This window comes from Mustela erminea, chromosome 14 (assembly GCF_009829155.1).
Source record: "Mustela erminea isolate mMusErm1 chromosome 14, mMusErm1.Pri, whole genome shotgun sequence".
Lineage (NCBI taxonomy): Eukaryota > Metazoa > Chordata > Mammalia > Carnivora > Mustelidae > Mustela > Mustela erminea.
This window is the reverse complement of record NC_045627.1, coordinates 81854404-81870446: the sequence shown is the minus strand read 5'-3', so window position 1 is coordinate 81870446 and position 16043 is coordinate 81854404. Positions and strand designations below refer to the sequence as shown.

The following is a 16043-nucleotide window of genomic DNA, read 5'->3' as shown; positions in this document are numbered from 1 at the left end:
GGGCTCCCTGCTCAGCGGGGAGCGTGCTTCTCCCTCTGTCCCTACTTCTGCTTGTGCTCTCTCTCTCACTCTCTCAAATAAACAAATAAAATCTCTTTTTAAAAAAGAAGACACGGGGAGCCTGGGTGGCTCAGTGGGTTGAGCCTCTGCCTTCGGCTCAGGTCATGATCTCAGGGTCCTGGGATCGAGCCCCGCATTGGGCTCTCTGCTCAGTGGGGACCCTGCTTCCCTCCTCTCTCTCTCTGCCTACTTGTGATCTCTCTCTGTCAAATAAATAAATAAAATCTTAAAATGAAAAGAAGACAGTATAGTCTCTCTAAGAAGACAGTGGCAGTGCCCTGGGGGTTTTGAAGTGAAGTGATCCTATGCTCAGAGATAACAATGCCCTGCGGGCCAGGAGAGCAGAGAATTTGGATCTCCGAGGTCCAGGCGGGAGGGCAGCGACTGGGAGGGGCGGGTGGGGAGGTGCGGCCGCACTGGGAGAGCCAGGGCTGGGGAGTCTGGAAGGGGAGCAGAGAGGTGGGGGTGAAGCTTTCACCACCCAGGACCACTCTGAGGGGCGTTCAAGGTGTCGACGTCAGTAACAAGGACCAAAGCCTTCTCCCCACAGGCTGTGCCGATCATCAGTGAAGCCATGTGCCAGCCCTGTGTCCAGGACCAGATACAGCCTTCCCCCAAGGTCCTGGGGACCACGGGGCAGGCGTGAGGAGGATGGAAACTGCCCCCAGGCCAAGGGCTAGCAGGAAGCAGCGTGGGAGCATTTGCTGGGGAGCAGCGGGCAGGGTGAGCTCAGACACACAGACAGGTCTGGGGGCAGGAGAACACCCAGAAAGCCAGCGTCGGTCTGCACTGCACTCTGCTGCACTCCATCAGCATTGGCTGCACCCCGATGCTGAAAGCGCGGAATTTCAGATTGCAGAGCAAAATGCCTGATTCCGCCAGCGAGCGACAGGAAGCACTGACTCCATACTGACTCCCGACCTGCGTCCCGTGCTCTCTCCTCCCCCACCCCATCCCTGCAGTGAGCCTGGAGAATGGGCCCTCGAGGCTGTGGAGGGGCCAATGCACCCCGATGTTGGGAAGGCGGCCCCTTCTAAGCCGGTGGGGGGGCCCTGTGAGGAATGGAGAGGTCGGCATGGGCACATCCGCTCTCACTCCAACAGGAGGACAGGAGAGGGAGAAGCAAAGTACCCTCAACCCTGACAGCAGGACAAAATGGTCTGGGCACCGTGCGGACCTCAGACGCTCACACCCCGCCCCTCGGTCCTCCAAGTGCACAAGGCTGCAGGGTCGTGCATATTGTTACAATTGCACCTACAGCTCAGGTGACCGGGCACGAGGCAGAAACACCTGGGACGCAGGCTAGCAAGCTGCCCAAGCGTGGCGGGGGGAGGGGGACGGTGCCCCGCAGGCAGCGCAGCAAGACCAGGGTGTTCCCAAGAGCTGAGTATCTTCCAGCTCTTTGCTTTGCCTATAAACATAGGGAAGTTACCAAGTAAAGCCCAGTGCTGGTATTTTCCTGGTTTTACGACTGTGAGAGTCACAGACTGTCGGCACCAGAGCCAATTTTGGCTCAGGGGTGTATTTTGTTCAGCTTGTACGAGATTTTTTTTTTTTTCTTTTTTTTCTAAATCAAGCCAACACTTAAAAGTCTGGATATTCTGTGAAGTTATTTGGACTTTCAGCTTCTTTTGAAACTTCAGATCTGACACTCGGGCCTCCGTCTCCTGCTACGAACCCTCCTTCCTGAGCCTGGGGCCCCCAGACCCCTCACAACCGCACCCTGCCCGCCCCGCTCATGCTTATGACTGACCTCCTCCCCGCCTCCTTGGCAGCATTTGGTTTTCTGATTTGTTCTAGAGCCTGTTATCTGTAAAATAAAAAGTTATGGTGCATCTGAACTCAATCTATACTAAAATCAAACCACCCAAATCAAGCTGCAGCAGAAACATGATCCATCCCACCCCTGAGCCTGCGACACTGTATGGTCTCATCTTTTAAATATGATGGCCACAAATCTAGGGGGGAAAAAGCCACAGACCTCAACACTATGGGTCATTTCCGAGTGCCCTAGCGCCCTGTTAGATGCCACGAGGAGGAGTGGAAGGGGAGCACCGTGGGACCTGGGGGAAGATCGGATCACGACACGCCTTTGCTGAGTGGGGAAGGTGCCTTGCCTGCCAGTTCCCGCCCAGCCGGCTGTGGGCTGTGGCCCACTCAGTGGAGGTCCCAGGGACACTGGAAACTTACCCCCTTTTTTAAGAATGGTCTAAAATGTTTTTTTCTGTGTTTAAGAGGTGACGGAAAGGCTGTGAACCTACGTGGACCTTTCAGTGGACAGAGTGGGGTTAGGGACCCTGAAAGGCTCCTTACACTAAAAATAGAGTCAACTAGAAATAGACCAGCCCTCCCAAAGGTCAAAGCCCATTTAGGATCATCTCGGCCTGCAGCTGGATCAACGTAACCCAGGACTGCTAAGGCATCTCCCTTGGCTGCCTGTGAAAGGCTAAAGGAAAACCCCAGGAGGAAGACAGCCCCATCCAAAGCTTCAAACTACATGAAGTTTTTTATATAGAACATCTGACCATCAAAGATTATCAGGCATATCAAAGACTGACAGTGGGCTTCTCCGTAGAAATCGTGGCCGCAGGAAGATGATGGAGGGTCTTCAGAAAGAAAATGATCACCAGGCTGGACTATGCAGTGAAAATATCCTCAAAATAACGGAGCTCAGAGATGATTGTTTAAGCTGGGTTATGGGTACACAGAGGTTCATTCCATTGTTTTCTCTATTTTTGTATGCCTGAAATGTTCCCCAAAAGAAATGGAAGCAAAATGAAGACAGTGAAGACAGAGGGAAGCGGAGAGAATTCATCACCGGCAGACACAGAGTAAAGACCCCAGTGGAAGGTGTTCTTCAGGGAGAGGGAGAGGGGTCCAGAGGGCAGTTGGGTAAGACAGGAAGAGCCCATCCTGACGTGGGCAAGTCTAAATGGATACTGACCTCGTAAAACAGTAATTATGTCTCAAGGAGGTCTGCAAATACAAAGAATTAAAATACATGGTAACAATATCTCCTGAGCCAGAAGAAGGATCAGCAGAATTAGCACATTCTAAAGTCCTTTTCACTGTCTGGAAAGTGGAAAGAATACTAATTTATGTTAGACTTTAATAACGAGTTGGGATGAGTGTTGTAATCCCCCAGATAATTGTGAAATGAATAGAATAGAACATATAAGTAACAAGATAATAGTGGGGAAATGCGATATTAAAAAATACTCATCCCAAAGTCCAGGGAGTGGGGGGGAAAGATAGCAAATAAAAGGGAAAGGTGAAAACCATGAAGATGGCGGATACCCACTGCATCGCACGGAGTCACGCCGCTGTGTGTGAGGGGTCTAGGACTCCGACTGAAAGAGTAAAAAAATAAAAAACGCTAGTCCATGGTGCTTAGGAGAGACACCCCTTCAACATAAAACTCTCCGGGCTCGGGGGACACGAAAAGCAATGCGGTCGTACTCACCACCAGCACAGGGGATCCGCAGAGCAAGAAGCGAAGGGGCCCAGAACCGTAGGCTATGGACCCAACAGCCTGTCATGGCAGGAACCTTACCTTCTGGTAACACATGGCCCGTGGCTGGCCGGGACCCCGACCCATCACGTGTATGGACACCTGTAGCAAATGCTAGAGATGCCGTCTGGAGGAGACCCACCTTGCCCTCCTGGGGCCTCCAGCCCGGGAGAGGACACCGACTGAAGAACGGGGCATTACGGAGCGGAGCGGAAGATCTTGCGGTAAGCTCAGAGGCGTGAGATGGGGAGGGGGCGGCTGAGGCGGGGGGGGGGGGGGGGGGGGGGCGTGGGAGACGGCAAGAGCGACGCCGTGGTGGCAGAAACGACCAGTATGTCGGCCGGTTGGTTAAGTCACAGGGTGCAAATGGCAGGTGCTGAGTGGGAGAGGCTCACTGAGGACCTTTTGTGTCATTTGAAAGGGAACTGTTTGCAGGGAGAGACTTGGTGAAGGGTTCCCAGCTGGAAAATGGCATCGTCCACTCACTTATGGGGCAGGCTGGAGGAGCAGGGTGGGGTTTTTTGTTTGTTTGTTTGTTTTGTTTTGTTTTGGTTTGGGTTTTTTGCACTTGGAAGAGAAAGCCTTGGCAGGAAGGCAGGAAGGCAGGAAGGCAGGGAGGTCCGCACTGCCGAAGTGCAGAAGAGCGCGCTCAGGCAGGAGCGGGCAGAACACGGTAAGGACTGTGATCAAATAGCTTTAGGAATCTTAAATTCCATAATCCTTGGCTTAGAGGGGTACAACATGTATCTGGCATATTAAAGGCCTTGAAGGTCTACAATAAAAAAGAACTTATTTAACTGTATTTATTTTGGCATTTCCCAAACTTACTTGATTATGATGCTTTAAAAATGTTTATTAATATTTTGCAGGACATTATGGTTCCAAGGAACACAGATTGTGATATTTTGGGAGAAAAAAAAACCTCTTGGCTTTAGAAGCCTGGAAAAGTAAAACCACCAGAGTCCCACCTCTGGAATCTTCCCCAAGCCACAGTCATGGGTCTGGATGGTTTTGACGGCCACACAGGACTTTCCTGGGCTGTGGGCTTAGGAAATGTTGGAACTGTAGTTCCCTCCGATCAGCAGCAGGCAGCGGAAAGACGAGCCAGCAACGTGTGGTGAGAGCTGCTGAGACCAGGGGCAGAACACAGAAGGCAGAGAGCTTGGCTCAGTAAAGTTGCTTAAAAATGAACTTTCTGGGTCCAGAGGTACAACTGGGAGCCTTTCTTTTCTTTCTGGAAAGCAGGCCCGAGAAAAACAAATGCAAGCCAAAGGCCCTCTCTGCCAGGGGAGTGGAGCTGGAACTTCTACTATTCTGGGAGGAGGGGTACAGGCCCTGCCACGGGGAGGACCTGAGGAATTCTGGGTCCTCGGTTTTGGTCAGTGGCAGCATGTTCGGGGCCTAGGACCACTGTAACAGATCACCTCACACCTGGGGGCCAAAAGCAGCAGAAATGTATTCTCTCAGCTCTGGAGGCTGGCTGCCTGGCTTCCGGAGGCTTCCAGCCCTCCTTGGTGTTCAGAGGCTGTCTGTTGCATCCATCTAATCTCTTCCCAGGGCCACCTTCTCTGTGTGTCTCTGTGTCCTCTCCTCTTAGGGACACCAGACGTGGCTTGATCATCTAATCATCAAGGTCTACGAACACCCTATTTCCACATAAGGACAGGTTCTGAGATTCCAGGGGGACGGACATGCATCTCCCAGAATTCAGCCATTCACCATTCAGCCCCTACAGGAGAGCCAGCAGTCCCCTCTGCGGGCTGTGTGTGTGTCTCAGCCATAGGCTCTCTCTCTGCCGGGATCCACTGGGTTCAATCCCGGTCCGAGGGTCCAGAGCTCAGGGGCTGGGCCGCCCACGCAGCCCCGAGACTCTCCAAGCATGGCTACTACTCTGTAAAAAGCCACCGGCTGCTCACCTCGCAAACACGGCCCTTCCACTTCCCTCCACTGCATCCGTGGTGTAAGGATCAAGTTGTCACAACCATTGACAGTTCAAGGCCAAAAGACTGAGAGGTCAGTGTCATGATCAAAGGGACAAAGCAGCAAATGCTTGGACCAGACCCAAGCTCACAAAGGGAGGTTTTCCCTGGCCCCCCATCTGGCCACTGGTTCTCCAAGGGCAGAAGTGAGCTGCTCCTGCCCTGTGTCTTCGGATGGGAACTGGGTTTTCATGGACGATCAAACTAGCCTTTGCCCCTCTCTGGGAACGGGGCAGTGAGCTCCAGTCACTCTGCCTCAGTAGGGACCTGCTTCTCTGTTCAGTGTCCTAGTGGCCTCCAGAAGCTTCCTAAGGCTCAATTCTCACCTAGAAGGGCCAGCTGCCGAGTTACTGGGGACTGGGAGGAGGGGGAAGGAGGAAGGTGTGGAGGCAAATGCCAGTGAAAGGGACAATGTCTATGGAATGGTCTCTGGGGTCTTCCTCTCCCTCTGCAAATGCACACTGTGTCCCCACCACTCATCAGAAGCCCTGCCTGGTTTTAGTCTTTGTTCAGAACACATGGGCCCACAAGGTTGTCGGAGATTCGTTGAGTGACTTGAATCCCACCAGGACTCCCAAGCAGACCAAGCAGTGGGAGCTGGCCTGAACAGGAGAATCACTGAGACCAGGGTTCCAAGGACCCAGCCATCCCAGGTCCTGCCCTGCCAGGACAAGGAGCAAACGTTGTCCCCTGCCTGCATCATACCTGGAAACAGAGCCACCTCTGAGGTGGCAGAAGGAAGCCACATCTGTCCCAAAGCCCGTGATGGACGGAGCGGGTTTTGCACACGGATGTTTAGATTCAGCCGACAGGTGAGGTTTCAGTTCCCCCAGAGGACCTCCTATTCCTTAAAAAAAAAAAAAAAAGGACAGAAAATAGAGCAATAGCATCCTTCGGCAGTTTCCTTACGAAAGGAGAGTGTCCCCAGCCCAAACGGTATAACCTCTTTCAAACCGATAAAGCAACTCGGAACATCCAAACATTCAAGAGGTTTTTAAAATAATGTTTTGAAAATCACATTCTTTCTAGTACCCGATGGCTAAGAAGACAGTTCTTTAAATCTTGGCCCCGCTGATGGCCGGGCCTTAGCTGCACCTAGCTTGCGGACTGAGGCCGGCCTCACCCCAGATGAGGAGGGCACTCAGGACTGCAGCTCAGCTGCAGAGGGAAATGTCCCCGATCTCACGTTTACACGGCCGGTGGAGGCCATGCAGGCTGAGGAGTCAGGCAGGCCTGTGTCTTACCTCCCGGCTCTGTCACTTACGAGGACCCGTGTCGCCTGACACCATTCTGGCTTTCACATCCCAAATCCAGAGTCGCAGGAAATTCCTCATTTGGGGACAGTCCAAGACAGAGGGTCACCCCAGTTGTCCCCAACATCTCTGAACCTTAGTTTCCTCTTCTGTGAGCGGGGGCAAGACTGTCAGCCACGAAGCCGTAAGGATCGGGCGACACCCGGTGTGGCAGGGCGTGCGGATGTGCAAGTGACTTCCTGGAGCCAAGACACGTGGGCTCCCAGGGCGGGGCTCACTCACCAGAGCAGCCGCACCAGGGCCGCCCAGGTATTCCCCATCCCTGACTCACGCCTGCCTCCTCCTTTCCTCCCTCCCTCCCAGGTCTCAGCAAGCAGCACTTTGCCAGTTTCCTCCCGAGCTCTTCTTCCATGCGATCATACACTCAGACTCGTCCAACCTTCACTTCCGGTCTCTGTTCCACTTCCCGGGTCCTCCAGCTGGATTCCGTGCATCAGACTGGGCTCCCCGGCCCAGGATTCTCTCCCCAGTGTGGTCCTACAGATTCACATCAGCGATGGCAGGGCCCACCACCGGCTTAGGACATTAGTATTCTGGGGCTTCTACCTGCCTGAAGTAGTAGGGCTTAAAGATGCTGCTCAGAGGTCAGAAGACTGGAACACAACGAGGGTTTTATCACAGCAGAACGGGTTAGGAGGTGTCTGGAATAAAACTGACATTTGCTTTAACGTGTTGATATGAAACAGCTCTTGGATTTAAGTTTTTCTATCATCTACTAGTGCCTTTTATCTCAGAATTGTCAGGAATACAATTAAGGTCACCCCGGGTGGTTCACGTTATACGTAGTTTCCTAGACCCAGCGCCATGGGAAACTGGGCCTCCACAGGGAACCAGGTGGCGCTGAAACAACCTCTTTCTGGAAGGAGGCTGGTCCAAGTGCACCTGCTTACAGGCAAACCGCAAAGGGCTCCGTACCGATCTGCACCCAACAGGGCAGCCGGACATGTGAAATTTCATCCCAAGCAAGCACGTGGGACCTTAAGCAGGAGTGTGTAAACCTTCCTGTAAGAGCCAGACATTTAAATATTTTAGGCTTTTCAGGCCATATGGTCTCTGCTGCATCTACTCGTCCCTGCTGAATGAAAACAGCCACAAAGAACAGATGGGCATGACTGTGTTTCAGTAAAACTTTATTTAGAAAATGGGCAGTGAGCTGGGATTCGCTCCCCAGGTCCGTCTGCAGACCCTTAACCTAGAGGGCTGGTCACAGTGAAGAGGCCCCTTCCTGCGCCACTATGCCTCCCCCCTCTGCCTCCACATCAGCCCACTTCACTTCAGCTTTAAAAATACCGTTTAACTGCGGAGAAAATGGACTACATTTTAGAGGCAGTGATGAGGAATGTCTTTTTATCTGATCTTAAATTTTCAACTACCTGTTCTGGCCCAGTCTTCTTAAGTAGTGCATCTCAGGGTCTGGAACAACCCTCTTCCCTAACTGCGCTTGGTTGTGCTACATATAAACACGCAAGAAGGGAGGGCGCCCGGGTGGCTCAGGCCAGGCTCTCTGCTCCGCGAGGAGCCTGCTCCTCCTCCTCCTCCTCCTCCTCCTGCCGCTCCCCCTGCTCGTGCTCTCTCTCTGTCAAATAAATATGGAAGAAGGGAAAGCTAAAACCACCCAAATTGCCTATGGAACCCAGAACGTCTCTCCTTCTCTGGTATTTAGAACAGTTAGCTTGACTCTGTCTTTCTTCTCAGTGTCCCCCCAAAAGTAAAGGGTGGTAGAAGTGTTTATTTGGACTTTTTACGGAAGAGAGCCAAACGCTGAAAGAAAATACTTGAAACTGCCTGAAGGGACTCATGTGAGAGCTTCAGAATCACGGGACATCCTGAGTGAGAGAAAAGAGGGGCTTTCCGGGGTTGTTTTCGGTGGGTCCTGCACAGCTGGAAAAGCAAACACACAGAAGGATCCTTTAAGGACAGGAAAGACAGCAGGACGATCTGCTTCCCCAAGTTCCCTCCGGCCCGCCCAGCTGGTCTGATTCCCGCGGGTCTCAGACGTGAGTCCCACAGCCCAGCTTCTTCCCTTCCCTTCTTTTAAAACAGTAACACCTTCAAGTGTCATCAACTCAAAATGCTTTTTCCTTTGAATGGCAAGGGTTCTCTCTTGCACGTATTGTTTAGGACCAGTCACCTCGATTGCACGCAGAACGGGAACTGGAGGCCTGCTGGCTGCTACAATGCGCTCCCGGAGCACCTAGGCCTGCCAGAGCTTCACTGTTGTGCAAGCTACGAGTTTGCGCCTCCACACTCCCCTTCCATCCTGCCCCGCTGCTGAGGAGAAGGTGATGCGGGGGGTAATCACCGGCACCGAACGCTGTCCTTGTGCCAGGTGACGTCTCCAGGCAGCAAACAGCTGAGAGGGGAACTGCTTTGGTACCAGGGTCTGTTCCACGGACAAGGTGATCAGGAGAAGCAGCGCGGGATTGGCTTGTACAGACGCTGCTCTGATTTGCTCTATTTTAGAACAGAAGGTCCTGCTACCACTTTCAAAGCAATGAAAATACTTAAAGCGAGACCAGCCAGGAGGAGGGGGTCACCCAGCCAGGAGGAGGGCGTCACCCAGCAACCCCCCTCCACACCACGTCTTCAAGATCCGCTAGACTGGCTGCCAAGGGAGGGCCCAGGACCCTGACGGCACTCCCATGGGTACGGCCACAGAGGGGGCCATGCTGCTCCAAAGTCACTGTCACTCTCATCCCAGTTCTGGCTGTGGGTTTCACCCTGGGAAGCCTTCTTTGCTCATGCACTAATAACACGAGGTTCCTAACGATCCTTCATGAAAAGACAGGCTGAGGTGCAGCTGGGAATGTGATTCATCCTCGTTAGCCTCTGTCCCGGCACGCTCAGCTTCCGGCCCACAAGGTCACCAGGGAGAGGGGCTCCCAGGTTGTCTGGATGGGACTTCCAGTTGTACTTTGACAGACCGGGTCTCTGTCTTGTGGTGACGAACAGTGACCACTGTCCTACCCAGCTGGGCTGTGACATACTTCAGGGCCTTGGCGTCAGGCACGGAGCAGGTTCCCGCCTCCAACCCCACCTCCAACCCTAGCAGGCGGTGCCTCACTGCTTAGTTGTTGGCCTCGAATCCAAACATATTTAATTTTCAAAATACCCCACTCTAGAGTAAGATTTCTTTTTTCCTCTCTGCTTACTAAGGTCAACATTCTTTTTCCCTTTAGGTAGCTGATGGCCGCATAAACAAAATATACATGGGCAATCATTTAACCACAGGCAATACAGAGGGCTGTGTTTGCCCGGGCCCTCAGAATTCCAGGGTAACCCGCCCAGGCACAGAAAGGACAAGAAAAGTGAGCCAGTTACAGGACTAATGAATGCATCCTGGATTTCTTCTACAACTTTAGCCAAAGTGCCAGCCTGGGAACAGGCATTCTAGAGTAAGCCCATCCCCTCGGTGGATCTCAGTTCCTTGTCAGAGTGGATGGTTGATGCCTAAGGGCAGAGGCCATGACTCTATTCAAAAATCCTAGCTCCTGGAGGGTGTGAGGAGATGCACCACCCTGGACATCCAGGAGGGGAGACCGGAATGCCACTCCCTCATCTCCCTCCAAGAGCCCTGCTCTCTTGGGAACTGAGGCAGATCTGCCCACGGTGGGGGCGTTTGGTCCAATCCTGGGACTCCTTCGGAGGGTAAGAAGCTGGAATGACTCCTGAGAAGCCAGCATGGCTCCTGACCTCCTGCACAGCAGCTTGTGGAACACAAATGCCTGGCTGGAATTTCCTTTTTATTTATCATTCTGGTAAGTTATAGACAGGAATAATTTATAATAGTCACATCTCAGATACTTCAGTTGTTGGACAAACACAAAGACAGAAAATTAAAGCACAGAGAATTCAAAAAGATGGTTACTATAATACATCAAGAGTTAAAATTCAAAATACCCAAGACCCCACATATTAGAACAAAACATAAAGTTTAAAATTTCCCTATGAGCCTACGAGCCTGAAATTACAAAATTTAGCAACTGCCTAAAACAGAGAATCATGAGTTCTATGTTCTCAAGGTAAGAAACAAGGAATGCTTTGGTAAATCATCTTTACTACTGAAATATGTCTGCCACCTTTTGAATGATTGTGTATAACACAGGCACAGCACAAATTTGAGAGTAAATCTCACAAACTTCTCTCACTATTCGATTTTTCAAATATCTTTTCATTCAGTCAATGAGAAAAACAATTCAGTCACCTGAATTTTGTTTAAAAAAATTAAAAGTATTTTCAGGGACTCTTAAAGCTGTCTCCAAAAGTATAAAATGTTCTACCCTTTCAAAATCCGAAACATTTGTGTTTTTTTCGGAGATAGACACAGGACGTGGGACTTGCTCCTAACTCTGTAAATGCTCATTTGCTGCTGTCCATAGCAGCCTCAGAAAAGTGGGGAGCAGCTCACGGGGACCCTGGCAGGGACGGCATCTTCAGCAGCCCACACCATGACCTTGACCACCGCCAGACTGGCCCCCGTCCTGCTTGCAAGGCCAGGTTCCCCAGCACATATTGACCTGTCACTCTTCGGTCCGTTTTTGCTTGGGGGACTCCAGCTCACTCAATAAATCTCTGCCGGCTGCTCCAGCTTTTGAAGCAAAAAGAACCGCTCCCTGTTTAAAACCGAGGTTCTTCAAACTTCGGGCATAATCTGCGTATATAGCAGAGATGAGTTTCTGTAAGCCACAGTTAAGGAAAAGAAGGCCAGAGAGAGATGTGATTACATGCCACCACGCTCCCACAGGCAGGAAAAAACCAGCTCTGTGGGGCTACTCAGAGGGACAAGGGGCCCACAGGAGGGCAGCAGGAGACGAGCACAACACAGCCAAGCACGGGCACCCTTCCTGGGGGAGGGTGATTCCTGGTTGGGGGAGGCGAGGTCTAAGTCTGCAGTGTCACCCACTACACTTTGCAGAAGCTGAGTACAAAGCACCTCCTTCTAGAAAATCCAGCTAACATCCTCCTAGACTACCTCAAAGCCTAACACAACTAAAGACTACACAAAGAAAGAGGACTCACGCGCACACCGTCTGGCATGGGAAAGGCTGAGCGGTGGGTGGTCTGGGGGCAGACACCGCTCAGCGCTCAGCGAGAGGTTCTGAAGACAAAGCCTGCCTGGAGGCATTGGGTTTCGGGCAGCCCTGTTTCCCTGACGTTCCAAGCAGCCTCTTCCAACTAGAGGCAGCTCCACCAGTGCCTGCATATGGGACACTGACGAAATTCAAGTTCAGTTTCATTTTCTATAACAAACAAAACAACATACACGCAGAAGAGCAAGTATCTGACCTGTGGAAATGAAGATGTGATGCGAACAAGCGAGACTCAGCAAACTCAAGCGACTGGGGGCTGCGTCCTCAAGCCCGACCCTTTCAAAGAGAATGTGGGACTCAAGAGGTGCTGGCAGCCGGCCACTGGGACCTGCCTGTGTGACACGTATCTTTGAAGTGCTGTGTCTGGTCCCACATTAGACTGTCACTGTGGATAACAATGGCTTTTTTATTTATTCCAGAATGTATATTCCAGATAAATATATAAATTTTTATATATTGTATTGTATATTTTATATATATTTATATACATTTTATATATTTTATTCCATGGAGTGCATTCGCTTAAATAGTACTGTTTTGAAGTATCAGGCTCCTACACCTTTCCTAAATTATTTCCTTTATCTTTTTTTACATTCAAACAAACCTTCACAAAATTCGGAGTCCCATTCCTTTACAGCCTCTACTGCCTCCCCATCCGTCTTAGACCTGAGGCCAGCAACGCACCCATTTTCTTCCTGATTCTCGGTCATTTCTCGCTCTTCAGTGACTTTGGCAAATCTGAGTGTGGCTCGTCCCTGATATGACACAGTTCTTGCCCAGGCAATACGACTAAGAGGAACCCACGGTGCCATCTGTCTCCTCCTTGGCATAACCATCCCAACAAAGGATATCTGTGTCCTCAGTGACCCCGACCGCGCCGTACTTGAGACAGGCCTCCACAAACAAGGCAGCTCTATCGAAGTATCTCATGCTGCTCAAGAGAACACAGGGAGTCAGGCTTCGTGATTTACCGCGTTTGGGGGAAGACCCACCCGAGGGTGTATCTCCAAATAAAGAGTGGTACCCATTCTCCCTGGAAACCTGAGTGCCAGTAAGTTACACGAGCACCTATCCAAGCCCTGGCTCACAGAAGAAAGCAGGGGACAATACTCATGTCCCTAACCCCAGGCTCTTTCTTCTTTTTTAAAGATTTTATTTTTTATTTATTTGAGAGAGAGCTGGGGAAGGAGCAGAGGGAGAGGGACAACCAGACTCCATGCTGAGTGCAGAGCCTGATGCGGGGCTCGATCTCACCACCCTGAGACCATGACCTGAGCTGAAATTAAGAGTCAGATGCTTAATCGACTGAGCCACCTGGTACCTCAGCCCCAGGCTCTTTCTAACTAATATTTACAAAAACTGTAACATAGTTGAAATATTCACAAATCCACAGAGATAGGACAAGTATCCACATACCCACTGTCCAGATTTAACACAGAGTCTTTCGCCATATGCCTCAACATCCCTTAGTTTTAGATCAATAAAATAAAATGTCCCCTCGGTTCTAGGTATGACTTTCAGAGGGGGCGTCTCCCACCGGCAGCACTCCGCCGTGCTTCCCACTGCTCTCACCCCTTCCTCGCTACTGCTCCTGAAGTCTTCGTTTACATTCTTTTTACATAGACACCTGTTAGTTTTGGTGAATATACTGGTAGGAAAACAGAGCTCCTACGCCCAATGAAGACGACTTAACCTGGACTATGACTGTTCCATTCTCTGTAGAGGTATTTTTTTGTTTTGTTTTGTTTTGAAATAACCCTAAAAGGTAAGTTTCTCCGTTCGCTCTGCACAGAGTGCTCCATCCACCCAGCAGAGACTACTCAAGAGAGCACGAAGCAGTCCGTCACCCCGACCAAGGCGCGCAGCACTCTGGGTGTACCTGTGAAGTGTCTCGGCCACCGTGAAAAAGCAGCCCAGGGAGAGGAGGACCAGGAGGGCCTTTGACTTCTGGTTGACTTGTGGAGAGCAAAGGTGGTCCACCCAGCGCTTTAAAACATCGGCGCACTCTTCAGAGCTTAAACGGACCTGAGAGAGATGCCCACATCAAAAACAAGGACGTCCTGCACTACGTAAAGAAAACTGTAATGGGATCAACATGGGCTCTGCGCCTGTGCGACCAAGGCCAGAGTCTGGGCTCACTCCCAGCACCCCAGAAGGGAAAGGGGCCAGCTGCTTTCACTTACTCGTTACCAAAGACATCCGACACTCCATAAGAAGAAATGTAATTTCTTCATAAAGAACGGGAGCCTTAGAGTTGCAAGAAAGTATCTGCATAGCAGCTTTGCAGCCAAAACACCGCTTCTCAATCACAAGTCCAAGTTCAAGACTGCACTCTACCCCACATGCTCAAGGAGCCTCAGGAAGTCACCTACCTTCGCCAGCCAAGCGGCCCGGTTCCACTCGCCGTACGTCTGCAGGTAGCGGCAGGCATCCGCGGCCTTGTCTATCAGGCAGAGCAGCTGCACTCCCTCTGGAAGACAGAACGATAGCCTGTCATCACGGCCAGGTGACACCACGGCCCCGCGGAGTCAGGAGTGGAGGCGGCACCGCCTCAGCCCCAACAACAAAGTGGGAAAGTGTGGGCTCAGTGCTCTCGCTGTGTCAGCCGGCCTGGCTTCGTCCCCTCGGGCCTGTGCTCTTGGACAGTGTGACAACGAGTTCATACAGAAAAAAAGGAACAATTACTACATAATCAAATGCTTTGCTGGGAACGGGCCTGATTGTCCAGAGGACGCACAAACATACCACAAAGCGTGCCTCACCTGCCAGCTTGCCATTGGCGATCATGTTAGTGGCCACCAGCTTAATGGTGCTCTGGGAGGGGCCCGAGGAGGTGACAGTTGTGACCAAACAGGCTTTCAGGGAGTCACAATAATAATGCTGGTTATCCGCACTTGTTTCCAACAGCAACTGCACAGCTCTGTCTGTCTAATGAGAAAGAGTTTTTCTAATTATGAGACCATTTTCTTCCAACATAATCTTAGTGAATTTATAATTTGTACACTGAACTTAATAGCTTAGAGAAGACTTTCACTTTCAAAATTTGCTTGTCAATGCTTTGCTTATATATAGTGACCACAGCGTGTCTGCCTGCTTCTTTGAAACAAAGGTAAAACCACAGTCTGGTTAACACAGACACTCAAGAAACTGCTTACTCTAGCTCTGCATCAATTCAGAGACACAAAACCACAACAAACCAAACCAGTCAGGTCTCATCTGACATTACGCAAGCCAAAATTCTAAGCTAGTCAACCATAGATTTTTGTTTTCTCACAAGATTTGTTGGTCTTCTGAAATAAAGCTGAAATTTATATGTATTCGTTCAGGGAGATACTATGATCTACTATCTGTGCAAGCATGTGTATATGTGTGTGTGCGCGTGTGTGTGCATAATGTACATGATGCTCTGAAACACTCATCAGCTAGCGATTCCGGGAAACGTGAATGGAATTGTAAAGACTGGCATACTTGACCCAAGAGAAGTAGCTGGTCTGTGCATTTCCTTGTATGATCATAAGTTGACCGCTTTACTTCCTGTAGATTCACCCTTTCCAGCTGAAATTTCTAGAGTAGGAAAAGAAAAAAAGAAAAAATTGAGTCAATCTAAGACTTGAGTTAAATTTTACTATAATAAAATCCTTTTATAAATATTATTTTGCCTTCTGAAGTTATTAGCTAATCAACTTCACAACATAATAAGAGTTTGATTAGAGAAATGTTGAAACGAACTCTCATCTGTGTGCGAGTCTGCCCGCTTACAGAAGCTGGCCCTCCACATACCAAAGGACTCTCCTGCAGTGAAAACATGGTGAAAGTACCTTTTCAGAATAACAAATTCAAATTGAGTGAAAGAAATGTTTGTTATTTATAGAAAATAAAATTAGAGAATAATAGTGAATCTTCTAAGTTAACAATTTTAAGACAAAGAAAAAAATAAGGACTTAATAGTAAAATTCTAATGTGTATTAAAAAACTCAATGAGCATTTATGAGCTTTTCAAGTCCCCAGTCAGGCCTTTTTTAATGCAATGGCGCCAACAGACTTATTTCTATTATGTGCACCTTCACTTAGCTGGAAAGTTTCCCAAATT

General features: G+C 50.2%; 1 protein-coding gene across 5 annotated transcripts in view; it reads right to left on the bottom strand.

Annotated features, from left to right (window-relative positions):
* Positions 1 to 4112: 4112 nt before the first annotated feature.
* The window catches only part of WDR11 (WD repeat domain 11), a 65328-nt gene continuing 53397 nt past the window's right edge, over positions 4113 to 16043 (bottom strand). For 2 of the 5 annotated variants that reach the window (XM_032312215.1, XM_032312217.1), the window contains exons 24-29: positions 15422 to 15517; positions 14716 to 14881; positions 14326 to 14423; positions 13833 to 13978; positions 12805 to 12884; positions 11236 to 11541 (exon numbers count right to left, since the gene is read on the bottom strand). In XM_032312215.1, coding sequence (XP_032168106.1) covers positions 11384 to 11541; positions 12805 to 12884; positions 13833 to 13978; positions 14326 to 14423; positions 14716 to 14881; positions 15422 to 15517 — 744 coding nt within the window. In that variant the 3' untranslated portion in view covers positions 11236 to 11383. Of the gene's footprint in view, positions 6398 to 11235; positions 11542 to 12804; positions 12885 to 13832; positions 13979 to 14325; positions 14424 to 14715; positions 14882 to 15421; positions 15518 to 16043 lie in introns of those variants that run through there. The other 3 variants (XR_004278530.1, XR_004278531.1, XM_032312216.1) reach the window with 3 other exon arrangements.